General features: G+C 34.2%; 3 protein-coding genes across 19 annotated transcripts in view; all 3 read right to left on the bottom strand.

Moving 5' to 3' along the window:
- Positions 1-387: 387 nt before the first annotated feature.
- Positions 388-7974, bottom strand: LOC128680212 (glycine receptor subunit alpha-2-like). 13 transcript variants are annotated; one of them, XM_053763174.2, is made up of 9 exons: positions 7791-7974; positions 6787-7226; positions 6094-6277; positions 5125-5351; positions 4779-4861; positions 4004-4138; positions 3420-3596; positions 2536-2741; positions 388-1984 (listed from the first exon to the last, which is right to left on the bottom strand). In XM_053763174.2, exons 2-9 carry the CDS (start codon positions 6876-6878, stop codon positions 1811-1813), a joined length of 1278 nt encoding a protein of 425 aa, XP_053619149.1. In that variant the 5' UTR covers positions 6879-7226; positions 7791-7974; the 3' UTR covers positions 388-1810. The 13 variants fall into 13 exon arrangements, with proteins under 13 accessions (XP_053619149.1, XP_053619150.1, XP_053619156.1 ...); XM_053763175.2 differs by having other exon boundaries at positions 6787-7119; XM_053763181.2 differs by having other exon boundaries at positions 6787-7102.
- Positions 7975-9072: 1098 nt separating this feature from the next.
- LOC128680194 (uncharacterized) lies at positions 9073-14759 on the bottom strand. Of its 2 annotated transcripts, none has more exons than XM_053763130.1 (5): positions 14557-14759; positions 14025-14099; positions 12048-13604; positions 10699-11475; positions 9073-10219 (listed from the first exon to the last, which is right to left on the bottom strand). In XM_053763130.1, the coding sequence occupies exons 2-5, from the start codon at positions 14089-14091 to the stop codon at positions 9195-9197; spliced, it is 3426 nt and encodes a 1141-aa protein (XP_053619105.1). In that variant the 5' UTR covers positions 14092-14099; positions 14557-14759; the 3' UTR covers positions 9073-9194. The 2 variants fall into 2 exon arrangements, with proteins under 2 accessions (XP_053619105.1, XP_053619106.1); XM_053763131.1 differs by having other exon boundaries at positions 14382-14568.
- Positions 14760-15300: 541 nt separating this feature from the next.
- The window catches only part of Nep3 (Neprilysin 3), a 48484-nt gene continuing 38487 nt past the window's right edge, over positions 15301-25297 (bottom strand). For all 4 annotated transcript variants that reach the window (XM_053762716.1, XM_053762717.1, XM_053762715.1 and 1 more), the window contains 11 exons: positions 23150-23363; positions 22783-22855; positions 22082-22402; positions 21578-21675; positions 20843-21006; positions 20433-20615; positions 19831-19992; positions 19258-19447; positions 18530-18660; positions 17975-18114; positions 15301-17821 (listed from right to left, as the gene is read on the bottom strand). In XM_053762716.1, the coding sequence (XP_053618691.1) occupies positions 17645-17821; positions 17975-18114; positions 18530-18660; positions 19258-19447; positions 19831-19992; positions 20433-20615; positions 20843-21006; positions 21578-21675; positions 22082-22402; positions 22783-22855; positions 23150-23363 (1853 nt within the window). In that variant the 3' untranslated portion in view covers positions 15301-17644. The remainder of the gene's footprint in view (positions 17822-17974; positions 18115-18529; positions 18661-19257; positions 19448-19830; positions 19993-20432; positions 20616-20842; positions 21007-21577; positions 21676-22081; positions 22403-22782; positions 22856-23149; positions 23364-25297) is intronic.

Genomic DNA, 25297 nt, shown 5'->3' with positions numbered 1-25297 from the left:
AATAACTTTCTCACATGGAATTAGTAGGTACTCTCAATGATCGGCCACGTGATGTAAGACCAGAAATGTATTGTCTCAAAACTCCTCCATGCTTCAGAAGACTCCCGGCTATATTCGTAGCCGTTATTACCCACCAATCCTCATTGACCCGGTGTGGTGGGTCATAATAACTCAAACTCATTATCCGTCCATAAAGAATGACATGTATCTTGTATTTATGCAATTATTACAATGTTATAGTTTTAAAAGCGCATAGTATAGCTACGCGCGCCATTTTCATCAAAAAAAGTAGAAGTAACGTTGACATGTTTGACGCTAAAATTTAAAAAGTGAGGTGATGACTATGCAATACCGAAAGGATATTAAAATGGCAAAGATGATGATAATAACAAAAAAAAGTTATTTAATTAATTACCTGAGCGTTTATTAAATATAAATTATATTATTGGAACACAATAAACTTTTACAAACTAAAATTAACTATTGAATTGGGCGAAACTTAAAATTTTATTAAGATCTTTTGCCAATGCCACATTTAATACAATGATATTATTGTTAACACTTCTTTATTATTATGGCTTCTACTTCTTTATGGTAAGTATATATCATATATACTTACTCTCTGGTCAATAAAAATATATTACCTAACCTAAAACTTTATTTCCTTTAATCACATAATCTCATTTGAACATGTTTGCATTCGCTGCTGTGACGTCTCTGAGACCTATAAAATGAACCTTAAAATTTTTAAGATTCAGCTATGGCTTTACCACCTGACCGCAATTTAGACGTCAACACTCTTTGGGAATGATGTTGTTGCCTGTCATCTATCAAGACTTTTTATCTTTAGTCGCCTATAAATAGCTGCTCAAAGAAGCCATACAGTAGCAATGATGCCAGCCTTCTGAGCTTATAAAGTTACATTACTTAGCTTTAATTTTATTAATTTATTTTAGACTAGACCCCGGGGCTTCGCTCCCGTGGGAATTTTGAAATAAAGTATAGCCTATAGCAATCTTGGATAATGTACCTTTCTAATGGTGAAAGAATTTTTGAAATCGGTTCGGTAGTTTCGGAGATTACCCCACCTTAAACATACAAACTCACAAACGCTTACCTCTTTGAAATAACAGTATAGATTTCAGTTCAATTTTTTGTTCTTTTTGTTATATTCAACAAATCTAATTTAAACATTAAAGGATTTAAACATTAAAGGATTTAAACATTAAAGGATTTAAACATTATTAAGTAGACAACACTCATAAACAGTTATTTAACTACCTAAATTTATCCTTATCGTATATTCTTAAATGTATAACATTTAACCACAAATTTACATATACGTACAAATCTTTTTATTTTTACATTCACAAGATATACACATCTTTAAGGGCAAAAAAGATAATTTCCTTTCTCTATGCAGACCTACGCAATCAATCTATTGTTTATAATCAAATCTTACAAGTTACATTTCTCCTTATTCCTCTTGTTGTATAGTCCAGAATCGGCTCCGAACGAAGGAACTCCTTAACCGTTTACTGCACGAACATGAACTTATTTGGAACGCGTTGAGCGCAACAAGATGTCTTTTTTTTCTTTTTTAACCCCCGATGCAAAAAGATAAGGGTGTTATAAGTTTGACCGCTAAGTGTGTCTGTCTGTATGTCTGTGCACGTGGCACCGTAGCTCATCAACGGGTGAACCACTTTATTCATTTATTTATTTAATATAAAATGTCGGGGTTTTTATAATTTGTCTAACAAAAGCTTGGGTCAAAAATTTAATTTTTGTGGAATACTTATTTTTGTATTTACAAGAATGTACTCCAATACACAACGTTAAGGATAAAGAAAGAGAAAGGGAAGAAGAAGCGAGAGAACCGATCTATGTATACAGCTGTCTCTCTCCCGTTGCAGAAAGTCTCGTACTGCGGTATGGAGGCTGAAGTACTGGCGCGGGGATCCACTGTGTTTGGGAATATGTGCTGGAAACAGAAAATAAATATCTATTTACATCTTATCCGTTTATCTTATCAAGATAGCAATATATTATTTGTTCTTTGTGTGTCACTTTGCTATTTACATCCCACATTGAGTCGATTCGCAATGAGACGCAGTTAACCAATCACAGTGCGCCTTTGTGACGCAACGACAACCACACCGCAATGTGATTGGTTCCTAGTAATGTAATTTTTCGAAGTGAAATGTCACTTCTAAAAGAAGTGAAGTGCAAACCCGGACTTGGCTCTCTGATCAAAGGAGCAGGTATAAGTACGTCACTTTGAAATGTTGTTATATCTGCAATTAGAAGTGCTTTTGACTCTAAAATTGTGATGTCACAAGATATCACTGTCATACATGGTCCATATAAAATGTTGCTTTTGACATATATGATTTGACTAATTGAAAAATAACCTAATTTGAAGATACTTTAATAAGTTGCCGGCTTGTAAGCGACATTAAAACTTTTTAAGCTATAATCACGACTTCAAAAACGACTTAATACTTCTACCTTGGAGAAATTCCCGAAACGAACCTTGAAAGCATCCAAGTCCCTACTAAGATCCTCATCAGAATATCCCTTCATCGCCTTTGTCGCGACCGGGCCCATGTAGTTGTTGACCACGGCGAACTCGAACAGCGATAGGAACACGAACACCGAACACGAAGACATCCAGACGTCAATCGCTTTCACGTACGACACCGGTGGTAGGCTCTGTTGAGATTGCGTGTTTTGGGTGGCTATGAACAAGTAATAACGAATATAAAATAGAGATGCATGAAATACGAAATCGGTAGAAATTAGGTACCACGATTTCAAGATCAAAGACCCTATATAATTAACATTTTTAAATAGCTTGTTCAACATTCGCACGTGCTTCTTGACTAATTAATGATAATTTTTAAACATTTTTAATAAGATGACAAATTTCCAGGACTCGAGCGAATCCTGTTCTTTTTCTCTTTCTCCCTTTTAAATTCAAATTCAAATCATTTATTCAGAAATTAGACCTTCACAGTCACTTTTTCTCGTCAATTTTTATATTTATAGTTATTTCTCACAAGCTACAAACTATTGACATTTCGGAACGACCACGGCTGAGAAGAAATGCCGAAAGAAACTCATTTGAACAGTGTTGGTCCCTATCATGCTAGATCGGCTTACCATTATTGTTTCTTACAATGTTTTTTTCTAATTATATATAAAAGTACATAATGTACATAGTCAAAAGGTATATCAAAACAGGTTATGATTGTTATCCGACTGCTGATTATAATATATATATATATATATATATATATATATATATATATATATATATATATATATATCGATGTGAAACACAATTAACTTACACTTTTAGCGTTTTCTCGGTTACTTCTAATATGACAGAATGACTATTATAACAGATTACGTACCCAAGGTAAGCAGTGAGGTGACCCCCAGCGTGACCCTGGCCGGGATAGCTTCAGGTTTGATCCAGAAGGAGATCCAGGACATGACTACGATGAGAGCTGATGGTATGTAAGTGTGGAACAGGTGGTAGCCCAGCCGGCGGCGTAAGTTGAACACCACGGCTAGGCAGGTGAAGTTGCCTAGGACAAATGTCAAAGACGAAGCATGTATTCAAAAATTAGATCTAACTACTAAATTTTTTTTTTAAGTTTTATTTACAAAAATTTCATTTTTGCCACAAGCTTTTATTGTCGTCAGAGAGATGTCCGTGCTGTAAACCGTTGAGTTCCCTCATTGGGAGCCGATCCTAGGTGCACCATCAGGTCTTGCTTATCATAATAATGCATTGCAGTGACAACTGGAAGTAGAGGAAATCTAACTTGCAAAATTTGATTACACGAGCAAACATCGGAAAAGATGATACTAAATAAAAACTTGTAATAATTTCATCACAATCGGTCAAACAGTTTCAGAGGAGTGCGGTAACTAACACTGTGTGATACTAGAATTGTATAACTAACTAATAAACTATTTTATTTACGTTTACCTGTAGAATACTCAATGGTACAGTCGGAGGTATAGTTATTGGAGATGTCGAGCTGAGGCAGTTCGATGTCCGGGTTGACCACGAGGGGGTCCGTCAGGTTCCAGATGAACACAAGATCGTGGACTGTATGGGACACTGGAAGTTTTCAATCATACATTTACACCAGATTTGAAATCATAAAATTTGAATACCTTCCTCCTTTTTTGAAGTCGGTTAAAAAGGCTGTATTCGTCCCATGACTTTGTCTACTCTAACTCCTCATAGGAAATCATAAGAATACCAACTAATATTATAAATGCGAAAGTAAGTTTGTTTATTACCTCTTCACGCTTTATAACAATCTTGTAATTTCTCATACATATACTAGGTAGTTAAGTTTCGGGAAAAAGTACATTTCCCGTGGAAAATTCACGTGTATGAAAGCGTTGGTAAAAGCTAGTTCAAAATAGAAAAATTGCCGTTGACCAAGGCAGGCACATACATCGATGAATTAAAATAATGGACGAATAAGACAAGACAACGGACAAAAAATATAAGCGCTCTGTCCTGTTTCACATTTTTCTATGTACGCGTTTCTGTCTTGTACAAGTGGAATAGAAGATACTACGAACTGCATAATATTGAAATAGTAAATCCTCACAGAGTAATAATCTCCTTGTTTTAAATATAGTTAGTTTTCTATGGCTACATACGGTAAAAGTTTTCTTCTCGAGTGGTGTCATATTTTATTCCAGTCATCGAAGGGCAAGTAAAAGTTAACGATACAGATACTTACAGCTTTCTATCATCATGGAACAACTCTGGGTGTCGTGAGGGTACGACTCAAACTTCATTGCGCAGGACAAAACGAGAGTTAACCTGAAATTTTATATATCATATTCAAAATATGCGGTAAAGTCAGGCCGCGGAAGAGATGAAAGGTAACTTTATGAAAATTTCAAGTGTTACTATGGTTCCAGATATATAATACATATGTACATATAAGAGCTGTCAGACTGCGGAGACATATTGATAGGTTTCTGGGCTCTTTATGGCGCCGGAAGGAACCGCAAAAACGCTCATAGGTATGAGAGAAAGACGTACCAACTTATATAAACAATATAAGCGCGGGTTTGACTTACTTGGACATATAAAGCAGCGTCTTATCATGGTACAGCCACAGGTAATGATTAGGGATGCTCATCTCATGGAAGGTGACCTTCTTGGCGTTCTTGAAGAAGCAGTCAGGCCTCCAGATGCTGTTCAGCCACTCCACGTCCAAGATCCGGTATTCCTCGTGCATGTTCTCAGGCAAGCGGAGACGAGGGTCGCGCCAGGATTGCGCCAAAAAGATGTCTGCTACGTATGTCTGCAATTTATAGAATATTTGAATGATTTATTACATGATACACGGTAAAGATATGATAAACTGCAATGAGGATCCGGATATCACGCCATCAGTATGCATCTCAGAATATAAAAATCTTTAATCTAAGGATGCTCTAATGATGAAGGTTATTCTAATGAATGCTTAATAATATTTTCGTACTTAAACAACGTATTTGCTGGCCCTAAATCAGTAGATAAATGTTTAAAACGAAATTAAGCTACATAGCTAAGTCCGCGCCTTCGTTCCCGTGGGAAATAAAGATGTATCTCAAAAAGATTTCGACAGATTCAACAAAAAAAAACATGCTGTAACAACCGAGGCTCAATCACGACCCAGTTGCTATTGGGGGCTTGGTCTATAAAATCCACAAGGATTCGAACGTGTCTTTGAGTGACAAAAAGAAGTAAGTATGGCGGTCTGTTTCACCGTTTTCTGATAAAATCTCATATTGTAATTTGAATATAAACTAACTGCTACATAAAATTTGCTAGTTAGCTCTATCCAACACTTGTGAAACACAATTTATACTATCTGTTCGATACGTTACATATAGGCTATCGGAGGGAGAAGTGGGGGCTTGCAATTCACTTCTCACTATCGCGTCTATTCGCACAGTGAGACGCAGCACCTCAATGTTATTGGTTAGCTGGGTCTCACTGCGTATCCAAACCCACACTTCGTCGTATCAGCAAGCGGTGGAACGGGCCCTAATTAGTATTACCATGCTCTCCTCGTTGATGGAGTCCAAAGACAGCACAGTAACGTGGAAGTAGACCACAGTGGCTTGCCCCAGCAGCTTCGGTGCCCTGTTCTTGTCATAGTACTTCTGTTTGACTGGCAAGATGTCTCGGAGCGATAGGCTGGATTCAGATTTGAGCTCTATTTCTTGGTATGAAGAGTTGGTTCTGTTTTTTTATTTAGAAATAAATTAATTCGTAATAATAAGTGTATTTAGAGAAAATTAACAGCATGATATATTTATATAGGTAAGTACATTAAGTAAGTTCCTATGCTACAAAAGGGTACAACTCAGCTTGTGCCATGACGACATCTAGCGACAATAAGGCGCATTTATTGTCAATCAGTGCGTAAGTTTTTTCACGATGTTTTCCTTCACGCAAGTGGTGGTCAATGAAAACTATACACGAGTCAGATAAGGATACAAATTCATGTGGCACGAGTAGCTATAGGAATCGAACCTGGGACCGTTCGATCACAGACAGGCGATTAAACCAATAGACCACCGCCGCTTATACGTAATAGTAGTTATAACGTGTTGTTTGTTTTATCTGGCCGTGACTGTACCAATAATGGTTATCGAGAGAAAAAGTTGGAAATCGAATCCCAGGCTTCAATGCACTATGGCTGCGGAATAAACCGAGAAACGCTCAAATTAAAGACAGAGAATACTCACAGGAAACTGACGGCAGCTTGCACTCTCCCTGCGTAGGAGTTCTTCAAAAAAAACACCAGCATCAGAGCTACTTTCAAATCCATCTTGTTCATTTTGAGCAAAACATTATTATAGGATTATATTCCACAGGCGATAATGTTGTTATACGTCTATTTGAGTCTTACAACGTAATCCATTTAAAGGGTTGTCTACAAATGCGTTGTGTGTAAGGTGATGTTCGTGTCTTGGTGTTTCGTTCATTCTTTGATTAACTAACTCACACGAGAGTTATATAAATATTTTTTTAAAGTAGCTACAACATGTCCCACTGCTATAACTAGATAATTTTAGAACCTAAAAATCAGGAGTTAGGTCGTTCAGTATTATTTTATCATTATTATTAAAAGCGAAAATCTATCTATCTATCTGTCACGCTTTCACAGCTAAACCGCTTGGTCGACCTTGATGACATTTGGAATAGATATCATTAATGAGCCGAATTCAAACACAGGCTACCGCGGGCAGAGCTACAGGCAAAAGCTAGTATATAAATGTCACAACCGCGTTACTTACCCTAGAAAGATATACGTAAGGCTTCATCACTCGATTGTGTAGCCAATTTGTAAATAAAATCGATATCTTCACTATCACTTCTGAATTATAAACATAAGTTACGATTTGAATTAACATTGACCATGCCAAGCAACTTTAGATACTCTATTAGCTACTAAGATAGTAGCTGTTGCCGGCGGCTTCGCCCGCGACAAAAAGTAGCCTGTGTCACTCTTCACATCAAAAAATCACCTCGTAACGTGATATAAGAACAAACATACATTCACATTCGGTATATTGATAGGTTAGCTAAAGTATATCAGCATAATACTGTATGACACGCACATTGAATTTAGTTACAGAAAAATTGACGTAATTCCATTCTAGAGAAGGAAAACTTGCAATCTTTTTCTAAATTAGTGTTATTTTAAAGACTTCAATGCCTTTAAAAAAATTCATCATATTTATCTTACGCAATAATATATAATTCACAGTATAGCCAAATATAATTAAACAAATATTAACTAATTAATCCACTAACTCACTGTCACAATAATGTTATATGTCCGAAAACAATTTTAATGATTATATTTGGCATAATGCTAAAAGCGCGCGTCTTCTTTATACAAGTTGTCGGGTTTTACTGAAACTTAGTAAAGGTTGAGTAAAGGTAAGGCTGAGGCTCGTGTGATAGCGGGCGAAGGGGCTAGAAAATACAACCTTAATATTCCTGTTACATATTTCAGGATTTTAAAACCGTTTGGCTGTTTATAATTTTGAAAATCTATATACTGACATCTATATTCTAAGTATAATTTATATAAAAAAATATATATAGGCTTTTTTTTCGTATCTACATAGGAATACTTGATTAAAAATCTAGGTTTTGTAAAACAGCTTTCAGAAAAACCTGAATTGTATCTATCCCCAAAGTCAATAATATACATATAATATAAAGTACTATAATGCAAAGGCTGTATTCACCACCAAAAAATATCATAAAGTTGTTAAGACTTGGCTGTGATTTTACAACCGGCCTGCCTGACGTCAACCCTCCTTGAGAATGCGATTATTGCTTATCAGCTGCCAAGGCTATGAGTCCCGTAGTCGCCTCGTACGACATCCACGGGAATATAACTATTCTACGACAAAACCACACGCTACAAAAAATATCCCGTCTATTCTGTCGATATCTGAGTGAATCTAAACGGATTAACCTAAATATATGCTAGTGGTAAAGCGTGACCTCGACACTCACCTACTAACATCATTGCGTATACTATACATGAAGAATATTTTTTTTTATCATTAAATTTTCTTAATAAATTTAAAATATTTTTCTTATTTCTTATTTATTCCTTAAATATTTTTTAAGTTTTCCTTAATACATTTTGGCGCAAGTTTGAAATCATAATATTGATAAGTATCTATTGATTTCTAAGTCACAAGTGTAGTGTTGTGTCTAATTAAAATGGCATAGGATACCATTTATCTTCTAGCAAGAGTTTTATGGGTAACCGACCGAAACTGCGCGTAAAAATATAGCTTAATAATATTATACTCAGTATCTTTATAAAGAGTAGAAAATAAATTGGCTAGCAACGCTGGGTATTATCAACCAATCGTGCCCTTTCTATTTGGTATTGCAATCACAAAAAAATAGTTCTTTAAAAATCCGTTTTCTAGACAGACTGCATGTAATATAATAAAATATTATTATCATGACGCCATGACGGTAGATTGAAAAGCCAATTCTAACTATAAGTAAGCGTTTAATATCATCTTAAATACATAATTCATTATACCTTCATTTCAAAAAGTAACAACTCGACAGTCAATGCTATCTATTGTAAACCTTGTTTCAAGCAACGTAAGTCTCAATTTCCAAGCTCCTTCTTCCCTGTACCATAGATTTTCTGGCATAGACCAGCAAATCTCCAGTTGTTCAACGCATCAGAATTTTCTTTGACCAAACTTCTGTACAGGGTTCGTATTTCCGACATTTTCTTAGAACACGCCAAAGGACTTTTCTGTGATATGTTCGACACATCCAACCATAGATATTTTCTAACATATTTAGGATTTTTGAACTTTTCTAAATTGTCTAAATACCACGTCAGTAATTTCTCAATTTCGTCATCGCTCCACGAATATTCTGTCTTATCTTCCACGTCAACCTTATCATCTTCGGTCCAGGCTTTCAATGCAATTTCTTCAGTAACGATTTCTTTTATCAATTCGTTGAATAACGTATTTTCGCCAGCCACCAACTCCGTTTCAACATTATAATAATGTTTCATATAATTGATCTTATTATATACTTTGGTAACAGGTTCGCAAACAAAATTAGCTAGTTCCGTCCACAGGTATTTCTTTTCATATCTTGGGCTGTTAAATTCTTTTATATGCAAAAGATAATATCTCAATGCTTGTTCGACTTTACCTATAGGTAAAGGGACGTCTTTAAACGTTTTAGTTTCTTGCAAACCCTTTTGTACTTTGGTAAACTTTGGTTTGCTTATTGCAATCTTTTTAAGCAACGCAAAATAGGGTGACTTTTTCTTATTCACATAATTTTTACTTTCTCTGTAGTCGCTTTTTAATTTGGCGAACATTTTTCTGCACGACAACGGGGTTTTGTTGAGTTTCGAGGAAATTTCTTTCCACATTTCTATTGAATTAATTTCATTCCCTTTCTTGGACCTTACGAAGTTCCAATAGAGTACAAGGAGTCTCTTTTTAGTTCGTTTATTCCACTTCGTAGTTGTTGTTTGTGCATCAATTTTAATATTTTCTTTGGTTTCCATCGCTTCTTTGGAATCCGGGATAATTATTTGCGCGTTTTCCATATCTGCGATATCTTGTCCTTCTGGTATAACGATTATGCATTGGTAGTCTTCATCTATAAATAAATAGAACAAAATGTAATTTAAAAAAACAATTGATTACAGATAAAAAATAAAATGTATTATAGTCGTAATTCACACAAAAGTGAAACCTAAATATTGGCAAGTATAAAATCATAAATATATAATTTTGCCACAACAAATTGTTTTATGAAATTTAAATCCTTCATTTCATATTAATTTAAATCATTACATATTATAAAACAAAATCCTCTGCCGCGTCTGTCTGTCTGTTCGCGACTAACTCAAAAACTACTTCACGGATTTTCATGCGGTTTTCACCAATAGATAGTGTGGTTCCTGGGGAAGGTGTAGGTTTACGTGTATGACTTATTATGTTTTTACCCGAGCGAAGACGGGCCGCTAGTTATTTATAAATTATATTATTTTAAATATTGATTAAGTTATTTAATCCATAACAATAGAATCAACAAGAAACCAATATATATATCTATATGGAAATATGACATCATACCTTCTTGACTACAATTCTTATCATCTTCCTCATACAACACCTCCATTTGTTCATGCTCCCCGTCTTCCAACACCATGTCGTGGTCCAAAGCCAACTCCTGGCCCTTCGCAATGAAGATATCATCTATCAACGTGTAATATTTCCAATGTATATTCACAGTGGGGTACATATTCTTCATCTTCTTCATTTTCTGATAAGCCTTCTTCAATTCCTCAAACTTCACCATGATAGCCGCCTCAGATTTACCTATCTCCTGAGCTACACTCCTCCATACGCTACTATCATCCATATTATCCAATATCAAATGAAAGTTCTGTCCGAAGTGTTTTATAATATTTTTTATTTCTTTCGCAGCCCAATCATCGTCTTCTGTCACTTTGTTATTTTTTAATTTCGCTTTTAATTGGCGGTAGCCGAAGACTTTTTTGCATAGAGAATAATATGGCCATACTATAGGTATCTCCGGTTTTTCGATTTCCTTCTGAATGTACGATATGTAAACTTCTTTCAATCTTTTGAATTTCAATGCACAGTCTACTCCACTCAATCCCAATTGCCTCCCGAGGTTGTCCCATAGAGAATTCTTCTTCTTTTGTGTGGTTGTGGCGAATTTGTCCTTGTTTTTCTGGTAGTATTCTAGTATTTTGAACATTTTGGACTCTGTGTATGTCTTTTTTATGTGCTTGGTGAAGCCTCTTTCGTCGTATTCCTCCTCGTCAGACCAGGGCTCCGGGTTTTCTGCTGTATTTTCTTCCAGCTCAACTTTGACTTTTTTTACTGGAATAATAATAATAAAAAAAGCTGTGATGTCGAGTTTGACTATAAACTAAAAATATGTATAACGAAGTATAAGCGGCTACACGCTATCAGCGAAATCAGAACAATGCCGAAGCGAATGAACGAATGAATTGCGTAGTTTGTGTGAAACCTTTTTATTTATCGCAAGGAAAAACAAGTAACATTTGGCGAAATATGTGCCGATAGTGTATAACCGGCATTACAATTAAATAGGCGATAGTCCAGAACTTTAAGCTGTGATCGAATCACCAGGATAGTTTTTCAATAATCTGACTTATGTAGTTTTCATAGCATAGATATCTTGCTTCCAGTGTAGGAAAAATTCGTGAGGAAATCTGTAGGCTGCTTGACGTTTATTAACTAGTTTACTATTGTTTATAAGACAACTTGCAAATAGATGGCGGTAGGAACCAAAATCATGTCAGATCACTTTAGGCGACTTGACTTAGCTAATACGTTCTATCATAGCCCTTATGCTCACTTAAAAAAGCGAATAAACAGTTCAAAGTAAACAAAAAAACATCGAAATTTCAAAAGAAACCTATACATACCAGCAATTTTACCAGATTCATTTTGCTTCTCTATCGCTTTCTCTTTTAACTCAGCAAAATCGAACAAATTCGTATCCATTCCATAGTCAAATATCCTGTCAAACACATCAATATACTTCCAATCAATTTGCATATCTGGGTACTCCTTCTTGTCCTCCAAAATTGACTTGTACAAGGCGGTCAGGTCCTTCCACTGTAAACTACAATTGTAAATACTCTTCTTTAGTTTCTTGGCGATACTTGCTAAACATACAAAGTGACATATAGGGTCTTTAAATAACTCCACATTGTCGTAGAAATACTTGACCAATTCATCCACATCATTGTTACCCCACACATTACTCTCACCTACAATAGCTTTACCCATTTCTGCTTTAGCATCTTTTGATATGATATTATCAAATAATATAGCCACAGGAACACGCGCACGCAGCTCATAATCTCCCTGAAGATATTTATCTAAATGCTCTTCTCGCATTTCACCAAATTTTATTCTGCACGCATCAGGTTTTTTGTCCAATAGTCTCCCTACTTCATTCCATAGAAAATGATCAGGTATGCTTGAATCTTGAAAGTCATCGTAACAATCAAAATAATATTTTAATAATACAGTCATTTCTGTTATATTCCAGTCATCTGGCTTGCTATATAGCTCCATATTCGAAATTATCGGTTTCATTGAGTCGTCAACATCAGATTTGAGATTCGAATGAAATTTACGTTGGAATTGTTGATCGTCTTCGAATATTTGATCGTACAATGCCATGTACGGCCACTGAACACTTGACGGCCCAGACGATGCGCGTTTGCTTAACATTTTCAAATAATGATGTTTGTAATTCAAAAACCTCTTGTGCCAGTACTCACCATTCTCTTCGTCTATTTCCATTGCAATCTGTTCCCACAGGTCCTTAGGCTTTTGCAAATCTTTCTTATATTTCAGGTATAAATTTAGCATTAATTCAACCTTGTTATCAAAGTTTTTAGCACTATTCACATTAATGCTTTTAACAGACATAACTGGCTCCTCTGTCTTAACCAACGTTGCAGGCAATTTGGCAAGTCGAGGTTCATTTTGATCTGTATTTTCTTTAATCATAGCGTTAACTGAACTGTCATCATAGAACGCTTTATGGCAAAGATCAAGCCAGGGGAAGTTCATGTGGATACCTTTCTGTTGGTTGACTAGATACTGGGCATATTTTCTTTTCATGGAGCGCAGTTTCATTTCACAAGATGTCGAATTTTTTCCTGTCAACATTGTCTTACAACAGATGCTCCATAGATGTTTCTTTTTAGTGTTTCCGGTCAAAAAGTTTTCTTTGTTATCAACATAGAATATAAGTATACGGTTAATTTCTTCCTGAGTCCATCTGTCTTTTTGGCCTTGATCGGTGCTCAAGACTTCAGATGTGATAACATTGGAATTTTGTATAGATTCCTGTTCATCAACATCTTCCATTACATAGGCCGTGTCAGTCGGCAGTTCCTGAATTTGCATTCCCATGTTTTCTAAATTGTCTATGGTTGTGACTCCTTCTACAACACCATCAGTCTCTGTAAATATCAAGAATAAGATATTTCAATTGATATTACTTTATTACAATATAATGTATTTAGCTTCATTTTCTTGGTGGAGCTTGGAGTAAATATTTTTGGTAATTTTTCCTAAATATCAACTTGCAAATCAACAAAATAGAATTCCTAGAAAATAATAAAATAAAAAAGAGTCCTCCAAAGCATTTAAATACATAATGTTCCATTCACTAATAAAGAGAAAAGATTTGTATTTTTGTTTTGTTTGCAAGGCATAAACTCAAAAAACGACTTCAGATATCGGTATGTAATGGAGTAACATAGGCTACTTTTTTATTAAGGCTTTACCCGAGCAAAGCTGGGATGGGCTGCTAGTATTTATTTTTGTAGTAGTATAGTAGCTTATATTTTAACCAATGAAATAATAATTGAAGATCTTACCATCAACATAGAAAAGAAGAATCTCCCCACTCTCCTCCATTTCAGTTTTCACCACTATCTGCTCCATTGTGGAATCTACAAAATGGAAGGTGATAAATATTAGAATAGGAATGTATGTAGTATGAATTAGTACCTACACCCTTTTTGTATGTATGAAGTATTTAGGTTAGACTACATTTTTTTACTTTTATCATCAACGTCTGTGTGGTTTCATCAACGTCAGTTGCTTGGCATAAACTACAATATCATGGATACAGGACCAATATGTAGTTAAAATATTTGTAAAATAGCCACTGCTATCCATTGTATTACATTAGTACATAATTACTGCGATGATGCTAACACATATCGTTTTACCTGTTGAAGTTGAGTGAAATTACAGCTATCCTAAGTTGGAAAATCATTTCTAGACCAGTCTGGCGGAACACTTTGCACAATCGATATGGGGTAATAAGCAGTCATCATGCATGTTCATTGTGCATGTTAAACAGAATCTTTGATAGAGATCATCATATTTCCTCCTTTTACTCACCAATTCAACAACACAATGTTTACAAATTTGACATTGGCGGCGAATTCGCCGGTTTTAGTTAGCCATGAGATATTCGGATATATTCAACAAATTATTTCTTTGAAAATATAAAGCAAAGCTATATACTGCGTTTAGTTTTTAATAAACTATCGATCAGATAATCACAGATTTCAAAGCTCGAACCCCAAACCCGAAAGAGAAACAAAACGAAAGAAAATAGGTGACTTTGACAGTTATATATAATTGACAATATCAACTAAAGACTTTTGTAATCCGGAACAGTAAAAGGATCTAGAGCCCATACAGCCATAAAATAGAATACTGAAGACAAGCTACCGTAGCCTAATGACACCAGAACATTTCCATACATCTTCCAGCCTACCTAAATAACAGCAAGATAGACGTAAAATCGGGCACAAAGACAAAAAATATTAGCGTTTTGTACCGTTTATTCTCATGTATTTCTAATACACTAAAAACGACACCATACACCTTTGGGCTTAGTTTGGACCCAATCTAGTCGATCCGGGCATATGATGAGAGATAAAAAAGCATTTTGTACCGTTTCTTCTCGAATATTTCTATTCTCGTGAGAAGAAAAATGTATAATTGTATGCACAGCTCCATCTACATAAAGCGCCGCCATTAAAAATCAGACTTGTAGACATTCATATAATTTGTGATATTAGTGGGATTATGAGGGAGACAAAGAGTAAACGCAAACGAATGAAAATCTCATTGATTACAAGACAATTTAATATTTCATTTACATAACTCATACAAACAAATCAGTCAATAAATTCATTACAAATCAAATATTTGATAAATTTAAAGGTTTTTTTCAAGTACTGCCAATAACTAAAGTGATATTATTTTTTTACATTCTACTCATTGCCGATAATAATTTCCTTCTTAGTTTATTTTGTGTAAATAATACTGATAGTTTTATTATAGATATATTACCTATAGAAAACAATTTTACAAAACATTTTAAAAGAATTACAGTAATTCTAATTGGTCTCCAGCAAAATTTTGTATATTTTCCTATGATATGAAATATGGGTTATTTTGAAATAACTAAAATACATCTGTATATTTCAGTCTATTTTAATGTAAATCATATTTGGCACATAAATTAAAACCAAATCATTTATATGTTCCAATTTTTCTGTTTAGGTATTGAAGAAATGATAAACAATCTGAATACGAATTTAAATTGAAGTATAATTAAATTTAAAAATCAATTTGAAAATACCTACATTACAAGTAGGTAATTTTGTGATTCAAAAATACAATGGTTTTTAAAGTGTATACATTTCAATGAAAATACGTGTCAAGATTATGTACATTTACAGGAATACCTATACTCACAGATTTTGTTTACATTCGAATTTGAATGTATTTATAGTTGACTAGTGAATAAAAATGTTAATGCCAAATCTTTTTTTAATTACAATAAGGTGACTAAGTTTTATTACTTTAGCTTAGTATTTTATTAAAATATTGAAATGACTTCGTTTTCTATTTTAAATGCGGTATAAATAAGGGAAAATTTACAAGTTAAGGATCTGGGAACATTGACAGACAAAATTTATTGTCATCTTTATATGTATAATAATACATAATATGTACTAATTTGGAATTTACAGTGTTTTTGGAACTCGTACCTCTTAATATTCAGATTTAAAAAAAACAATAAGTAATTGGATTACAGAGTTTCAAAATACAAATAAACTATATATGGCGTATACCTAAGATATTACTTTTCAAAATATGCTATGAATCAACTACAGAAAACCAATAAATTTTTAAATAACATTTTGATTAACTTTTAAATAACAAATATTCTACTAAATATAAATATCAGTATATTTATGTGTTGTAAATTCAAAAAAATATAAATAAAAAAAACACGAAACATAATGTATATGATTGGATCATAATAAAAAAAAAATCTATGATTTAATCAGTATTACAATATTATATCAAGCATCAATATGTGATGTTCCGCCCCTACACTTAAACATTAAAAAATATAAATTGCGCACAATAAACACAACAACAATTTATTTTATCTACATAATGTATGAAACATATTATCTTATTTAATACTTGTTGAAAAATGACCAGCATTTTTGCTTAAATATATACTAAAAATATTTTTAGCTAATTTTAATTAATCCACAGGATGCCAAAAGGTATAGGTAGCAATTGTAAAATAAAGTACAAGGCACCTACTTATTTAAACACTATGTTTTCAAATGTCAAAAAAATACAAAATATTATTAAAATAAATAATTTTACAGATATAAAAGAATGCCTAGTATTGTTCTTTTTCTCAATTTTTATTTATTTAGGTTTAAAATTAACTATTTTTATGTAAATGGCACTTGCTCAACCAGTTTCACTTACAATTAAGTACATCTAACCATTGCACACATCAACTAAATTAACTTTTAATATCTTAAACATAAGGTACACTCATGGGAAATCAAGGATTTTGTGAAACTTTCCAATATAATAGGATACATTTTAACAACGTTAACGCTAACACAAATTACTAAATACAACAAACATTAAGTATATAAGGAAGCAATTTAATGACAATCTGAACATTGAAACTGAAACAAAATTGGTAGTTATAGTTCATATTAAAACATCGTTAAAACAACAAAGCAATTTCCTAAATTGTGACCTATCTAATCAAATCCAAATTAAATTTCCATCTTATATCAAACTATTCCATTCAAATGCGTTTTAATTATATATTTCTACTCCGTTTCACGACCTCAATAATTATGTAATACCCGTTTTCAAAGCTAAGCCCTATTATGTACAAACAATTATATATCAAAACCTTTATGATAAGCAACATCAATAGTGTCAATTGTTTCCGTCTATATCGTCATAGTATAGACATTTAACTAGCATAATAATGCTGGGATGTCATTGGTTGTCACATCCTATTTCTTGATCTATTCAATCTTCAAATGTCAATTAATCTCCACACATCCGCTGCTCCAAATAAATATGCAGCACAATAAAAGCTCTGTAGCGATTATATCGATTTTGGATGTAAGTATATTTATTACCATACTTCACATTTGTGCTTTGGGTTCATTTTTGATCCAATTTTACATTCGAACTCTTCAGAAAACTCCTTCAGATTGGATATGGGACCAATAACTCTGTATTTCGCTACAGTGTGGTCATCTTTTTCTATCTGCATCTTCGTTGACTCATTTGTCATAGCAGAGCACCATACCTAATAAAAAAATAGTATATAATTATGTTATTTGTGATTGCAAAAATGTAATTAAAATTAAAATGTTTAAGATAAGTCAGTCCAGTCGGGGTAAAGAAAGAAACGCTTTTTCACTCGGTTGTACTTGAAGCTTAGTCCGAATAAAATGTATACCTGTGCAAAAGATATGAAGAACAGTTGTCGGTGATTGTACTTGAGCCCGGGCAAGGTATAATTTACTTTGGCAGTTTTACTATAGTCTAAATAGGCGTGGAATGATGCCTTTAATCCTCCATTATCGGCAATATTTTCCCCTGAAAATTAAATCATTATAAAATAAATATTTCTACATAATATAAGAAGTACTACATAATATAAACATTTCGAATTGTATGGGTAGCCAAAATGCTGAGCGCGTTTAAAAAAAAGAACGTCAAATTAAAAAAAAAACCTACAGTATCTACTTATTTTTTAATAAAATGATTATTGACCAGACCTTTATACATTATAATATTTTTAAATTTTATTTTACTCTTAACTGGTTTTATACTAGGTGGTTTGTTATATATTCTGGTTCCAGCGTACAGAGGTGGGATCCATACCTAAGCAAAACAGTATAATCATGTCAATTCTTGCTGAATATTTTTTTCTTTCTTTGATAAATAAACAACACTCCTCGTTTTACGTCGTAGGTTAGACCACAGTAAATAAGTAGGTATCCGATCTTACCAAGCGTCTGCTTCCCATTCAAATGCTGCCCCTCCATGGTATAGTTGGAATACTGTTTCTGGATGCATTCAGCTCGCTTCTTGAATCTCGCTATTGTGGCATTGTTCCACCATTGATTTAGATTTCCGAATCTGAAAACATATAATTTTATTAGTATTCATATTTTTATTCATAAAAAAGTTGAAGTATACTTTACAGTGGGTACCTAATATAACTACTAATTCCATGACTTTACGATAATGTGTTTTGTTACGTTCTGTCAATGTCAAATGGATTGTGACACAACATATAGTCTATCAAGAAAGTGAAGAAATCGTGAAGTACTTACGAAATCTATGGAAGAAATTAAATGAGGGTTCTATCTCCAAGAGTTGAGTGGAGTGGCTTTGGTGTTAAACAATAACGTTAAAAAAACACCCAGTGTTGCTAGCTTGGTGGCTGGCAACACTTGGTGTTTATCAATAAAACTTGACCATTCTATTTGGTATTGCACGCATAAAAATGTAGTTCGGTAGGTCGGTGTAGGTATTCTTCACTTTCTTGACAGACTGTACTTTCCGCTGTCTGTCGATCTGTCTGTCTGTTTGCGATAATTCAATTACTACTGCACGGCTTTTCATGCGTTTTTCACCAATAGATAGTCTATCGATTCCTGAGGAAGGTTTATGTAATAATTGATTATGTTTTCACCCGAGCGAAGCGCTAGTATTTCAGAAGTTATTTCGAACCTGTCATATTCCCGTCCCTGGTCATCGAAGGCGTGTGTGAGCTCGTGCCCCATCACCACGCCCATGGCGCCGTAGTTCACGCTCTTAGGGTTGTCCCCGTCATAGAACGGCAGCTGCAGGATCCCCGCGGGAAACACTATTTGGTTCTTCGTCGGAGTGTAGTAAGCATTCACCGTTGAAGGGGTCATCCCTGAAAATATGTGCGATGATTAAAATACCTTTATATTGATTGATTCATACAAAGTCAGCACCATGAAAAAGACGCCACTCAATAATACGAGTATAATATAATCCTTATCCTAACTAATATTATAAATGCGAAAGTAAATTTGTTTGTTACCTCTTCGCGCGTTATCTACTCAATCAATCTTCTTGAAATTTCGCATATATATAATTAAGAGTAGGTATGGAGAAGGACATAGGGTACGGGTGATTCATCCTGAAAAAAAATACTGTTTCCGTGGAAAATCCACACGGACGAAGCCGCGACCGCACGATAGTTTTGTATAAGAATTCAATTTCAGGTAATTAATATACAGTTACAGAAATATAGTAAATAATTAAGTCCTTTACCCCATTTAGTTTTGTTGACAGGCTCGTCCAGTTTCTTTAGGTCGTTTTTGAGAGTGAACACGTTGTAGGCAATGTTGTTGTCGAAGTACTTGTCCGGCTTCACCTCTAGCTCACTGTACTGCTTGTCCAGCTCTTCTTTGTCGAGGATGTAGTCTGGGAAACCTGTAATTTGAGGGAATTTTGATCAAGCACGTAAATATTACATAGATAGTAGGGTTCACACCGATAGTAAGCATATCATCATCATCATGGGGTGCCATCTTCGAATTGAAGTTTGGAGATCAGCATACGGAACCCTCGCGGCTTTGGGCCGCTATTTTCAGTTGGTTGTAGGTATCTAAGTCCGGTCCAGCCCTTTATGTCATCAAACCACTTTTGTCGAGGGCGGCCATTTCGTTTCCAATAAGCATATAAAGAATAATTTTTATTTGATTCGTAGTATAGTTTAGGAGTAGCTAAGTAGATGTAATAAAGTTGAATATAGGAGTCTAACACGAACTGTCGTCTCAATCACAAAACCCAACTTTACATGGCGATCCTGCCAGTCGGCGCAGCGAAACAAGCTACTAACACAGAATTTAGAATAATCTAAGGCTACTAACCAATCATATCAGTGATCGCATCAGCTTTGACCTCAGCAGAGAGTCTGGTCTCCGAATCCATCCAATCCAAGTTCTTCAGATTCCTCTTGAAAGCGTTCCTGATGTTGTCTATCATGATCTCGCCCTGGGTCTTAGCTTCACCGTGAAACACCTCGCGGACAAACATGGCACCGACTGCAAACCCTGGAAATATGAAAGGCATTTTAAATTTCTACGTCTCAAGTGTATTTTTTACTAGCGGCCCAACCCCGCTTCGCACGAGGTTTATAAACCTTCGGGAATAAATTGTCTAATTCCACGCAACAAATTTTGATGAAACCTGCACCAAAATCCGTTGCATGGTTTGAAAGAAGAAATCTTAGAAACAGAGCCGCGAGTAAAAACTAATAACTAAATACAAACAAACCTACCAATAGCATTGTTAGTGTCTGTAACGCAGTATCTCCAAGATTCCTCAGTGCCTTCGGAGCCGAACAGCGCCTTCCTCAGTATCTTGGTGGCGTCTCTGAAGTTCTTGGACAAGTAGGGGGAGAGCGACCGGGAGACCTGCCACATCATGTAGCTGGTCAGGGTCCTGGAATGACAGAAATGTATTTGGAAAAAATGTGAAGAAATGCCGTGCGAAGTGGGGGTAGTTATTAAATGAAAGTAAGTAACAGAAGCGATGGTGGTGTAATGGTTAAGATGCTCGCCTGTGAATCGAAAGGTCCCAGGTTCGAATCCTACTCGTACCACATGAATAGTTTGTATACCAATCTGACTCATGTATAGTAGTTTTCATAGACTACCACATGCACATGCACTGGTTGATTATTATTAACTTGTGTGTGAAATTAAGAAGGCAATGGCAAACCACTCCATTAATAATGCCAAAAACGTTGTTGTGTGTGATTTATTCCACGTAATGACCACGACACTCAGCCATGAGGAATGAAGAACTAACAGATTCTAACGTTGGTTTATGGTGAGCAAACAGACAAGTTTTGAATAGTATTTCCTATTTGGTATTGCAATGGCGAAAAATTCGTTCGTTAATAAATAATCAGTATTCAGTTTTCTGCGCTCTCATGACAGACCTTTTTTATGAATAAGAAGCCCATATGTACATAGGTTGATAGATAGATAAATCGTTAATTCGTCCTTACTTTTGATCTTCATCAGACTTGCTGTATTTTCTTATGACTTTGGTCAAATTTCTGAAGTAGTCAGGTGCATACACCACTATTGTTTCAGTGTCCGGTATCTAAAAATATATAATACAAAAACATTAACATATAGAAGACGTCGAAAGACAAAAATATTTTGTTTAATGTTAATTGATTTTATCACAAAAGTCACGTCAACTGCTAGGTAATATGAAAATAATCTTACACCAGCGTTATCATCAAAACACATTCATTCATCATCTATTCAAAAATAAAACCCATTATATCCTAACTAATATTATCCAACTATCCTATCCGAACTAATATTATAAATGTGAAAATAAGTTTGTTTGTTACTTCTTCACACATTATCTACGAAATTTGGTACACGGGTAGAAAATAACCTGAGATAACACATAGGGTACTTTTTATGACTAAATTCCCACGGGAGCTAAGCCCCGGGGCGCAGCTAGTACTCGATAAGAAAGAAAGTTAAGTACTTACTGTTCTATTAACCAACTTGAAAGCATCATTGAAGAAATGCGTCCAATTTAAAAAGGGCGCTTCTTTCTGCCACTGCTTGATCGTGAAAGGGTTGTACAATCCTTCTTCATCTCTTCTCTCTTCAGAAGGAGTAGTAATATTCGCCAGATCCGTTTCAAACAGTATGACTTTGTTCATTTGGGCCTTGGCTTCAGTTTTGTTGGCTCCTAGCAATTCGCAGACTCTAGTCATGTAGTCTAGATAGGCATCTAAAACTTTTTTGTGTGCTGTTTTGTTTAGGTAGTTATCTCTAGTTGGGAGGTTGAGACCACCTTGGTCAAGCTGAAAATTAACAATGAATTTAACCCTTTCTTCTTTTCTATCTATAGTAGTTGATAAAGCCTCAATCAAGTCCTTTAATAGTCGATTTGACACAGTTAAATTTTCACACTTTTTTATATTCTGTCCCTTTTAGTTACTCATAAAAAGTTAAAGTACACTTTAAGCTAAAGTCTGTCGATAATTATTCTAATGCATACACAAATCTACTCCAATAACTATGTAGAATATTACCATTCTTGTAATAGCACATAACATAAGGTTCTTTTTATCCCGAAATTCCCACGAACAAAGAATAGGTCCAACATTTTGTCCAAATGTAGGTATTCATCATTCATTAATGGTCTAAGCATAAAAATAAGAATCGTATACTCAATACGTACTACTATAACATGTCTAGAAGAATTTCTATCGTCTTCTGTCACAGCCCAATTGAAAAGTCCTCCTAAATTGTACCTGAAAAAAATATCAGCCTTTCTTAATTCAATCCTACTATTTGTTAATAATTTTAATGTTAATTACCCCACACATTTCCTTTTGTATACGGGGAAAAGCATATCGGGTATTTTAACATTAAATTCTCACGGTAGCGAAGTCTCGGGCTTATAATGATAATGAAGTTTTGAATTCGGAGTCGCTAGTTGAGCTATTTGAGTAGCACTAATGATAAAACAGTTCAACCTATAAAATGTCGATAAAACAGTTCTAACAAAAACACCATAATCTAAATTTTATTTTTAGCAAACTTACGTGTTCTGCACATCCTGCAGCAGCTTTTGCAGGTCCCATTTAGGCTGCTTTATCATGGTGTTGGACAACAGATGCCAGCCGCCAAGCTTCTTGATCACATTCACTAGGGGCTTCCCCGCCAGTTTCTCTATGGTCTCATTGCTGTCTATACACGCATCGTAGTAGATGCGCGCTTTAGCTTCCGCCGTCGATGTGTCCGAGAGATTCACTTTATCTGTAAATATATAAAAAATAATCATCATCATGGCTCTTGTCAATGGAGTTCCTTAAACTTTAAGGTTTTTTTACGCTGACCTCAGGCTTCGCGGCTTCACAACCCCGAATGAAACCGGGAACATGCAGAGATAAGGGAGACTTTACAGAGTAAAACAAACACAGAGTAAAAGAATTTTATCTAAGTTTTTGTTTCTCTAAGCTATACGACCTGTATACAAAATTATTTATCAAGCAATAAAAACAAATGGAATTGTAAACTGCTCTATGCTAATGTAACGTAATTTTTATAAAGCTTGTGGCGTTTATCATTTACGAAGCATGAAATCGCATCTAGGAAAGTTTTTGCATGTCTTTTAAACTGTATCTAATACAAAATGCACGGTATGTACACAGAAACAAAGTTTGAAAGATCAAGGGCAAGCGCGGATAGGTATTTTTTGTATGTGGTTCCGTACGTCACATTAATGCCGATGACAAATGAACAAATATTTATATATATTATTACTATATTATGGTTAATTATTAAAAAAACTAGATAAGGAGCAATTGAAATATTGTGAAATAATTAATGTCTATGGTAAAATTAAATAATTACCAATTTTTTACTAAAATCTGTCAAAAAAATTGTCTAAATGAAAATATGAGACGTGGCACTTTATATGGGGAAGACTTTAATCTTCCCAATTTATATGGGACAAGAATACTCAGCTACATGATAATATCTCAATGATTATCTCAATAAACTTCCTTCAGAACAACAAGAATATATTTTTTAATTCAAGCTAAAAATATTTATTTGTATTAGAGACTCAACGAACACAGATAAATTCTGTGAGATTCCGCAGTTCGATAATTGTTTTAGATTTGTATGTTAAAAAATATTTTTCATAATATAGGCACATTATAAGTCGAAATTTGAAAATATATAAAACCTTGAATATGTTTAGCCACCATATAATCAGCATTACCTAATATTTATAGTTTCCAAAATTTTGTATGAAAACATCGATACAATTATCCACAATCAATATTATTTTATTTGTAAACAAATCTGAAAACGTAACGATATAATTTTTCATAACAAAACAAATACAAATCGCCGAAATTCACATGAGTATACTAATTCAGTATGAGTATGATGTTAAACAATATACGGTACAGTTGGGCACGATAGTGTTACAATAACTACTTATTACGGGGCCAGAAATAAGGAAAATGACTTTATCCACATGATTTATGAACTTTATCAGATAAATAAAATAAATTGAAATACATTCTTTATTTCAATAATTTTAATGGTAAAGTAATTCTTAAAATGAACTGTTATAGAAAAGTTATATAAATATATTTTTGTTGCATAAAAAATAAGAAGATTCGTCAAATTCCTACCGAAATGGCCAGAATTTGCAATGGAAAGAGACGAATGGAAGAACAAGGGGGAGGCCTTTGCCCAGCGATGGGACACAACATCTACAGGCTAGATAACATAATAATAATTACATTTATACGTTGTAAACATAAAGCCGCAAAACGGTATCAGCTCAGCATGTCCATCACCATCTGAAGCTGATATTTCAGTTTATTGAGAAGTTTTTGTCAACTATATTTAATCACTAAATATACAAAACAAGTCTTTTGCAAAAATATTATATGGAATTAAAATCCTTTTAATTGTATATTTCTTTTCACCAATCACTCCCATTTCACGCATCAGAAAGCGAGAACACAATTTATTTTACACATTTGTTCGCAATTGTACCGAGAAACAAATTCATAGCAACAGAAATAAATATAAAAGTAAATATTATAGTTTCTAATATAAATACCTTTATACTTTATATGGTAAGCCTATTTGTCTTATACATATTTTGAGATACGCTAATTTTTCACAATATCTGTGTATTTTGTATTTTCCTGAAAAGTTGTGCTTAT

This window comes from Plodia interpunctella, chromosome 23 (assembly GCF_027563975.2).
Source record: "Plodia interpunctella isolate USDA-ARS_2022_Savannah chromosome 23, ilPloInte3.2, whole genome shotgun sequence".
Lineage (NCBI taxonomy): Eukaryota > Metazoa > Arthropoda > Insecta > Lepidoptera > Pyralidae > Plodia > Plodia interpunctella.
Note: the sequence above shows the minus strand (reverse complement) of the source record. Positions and strands in the feature narration are given on the sequence as shown.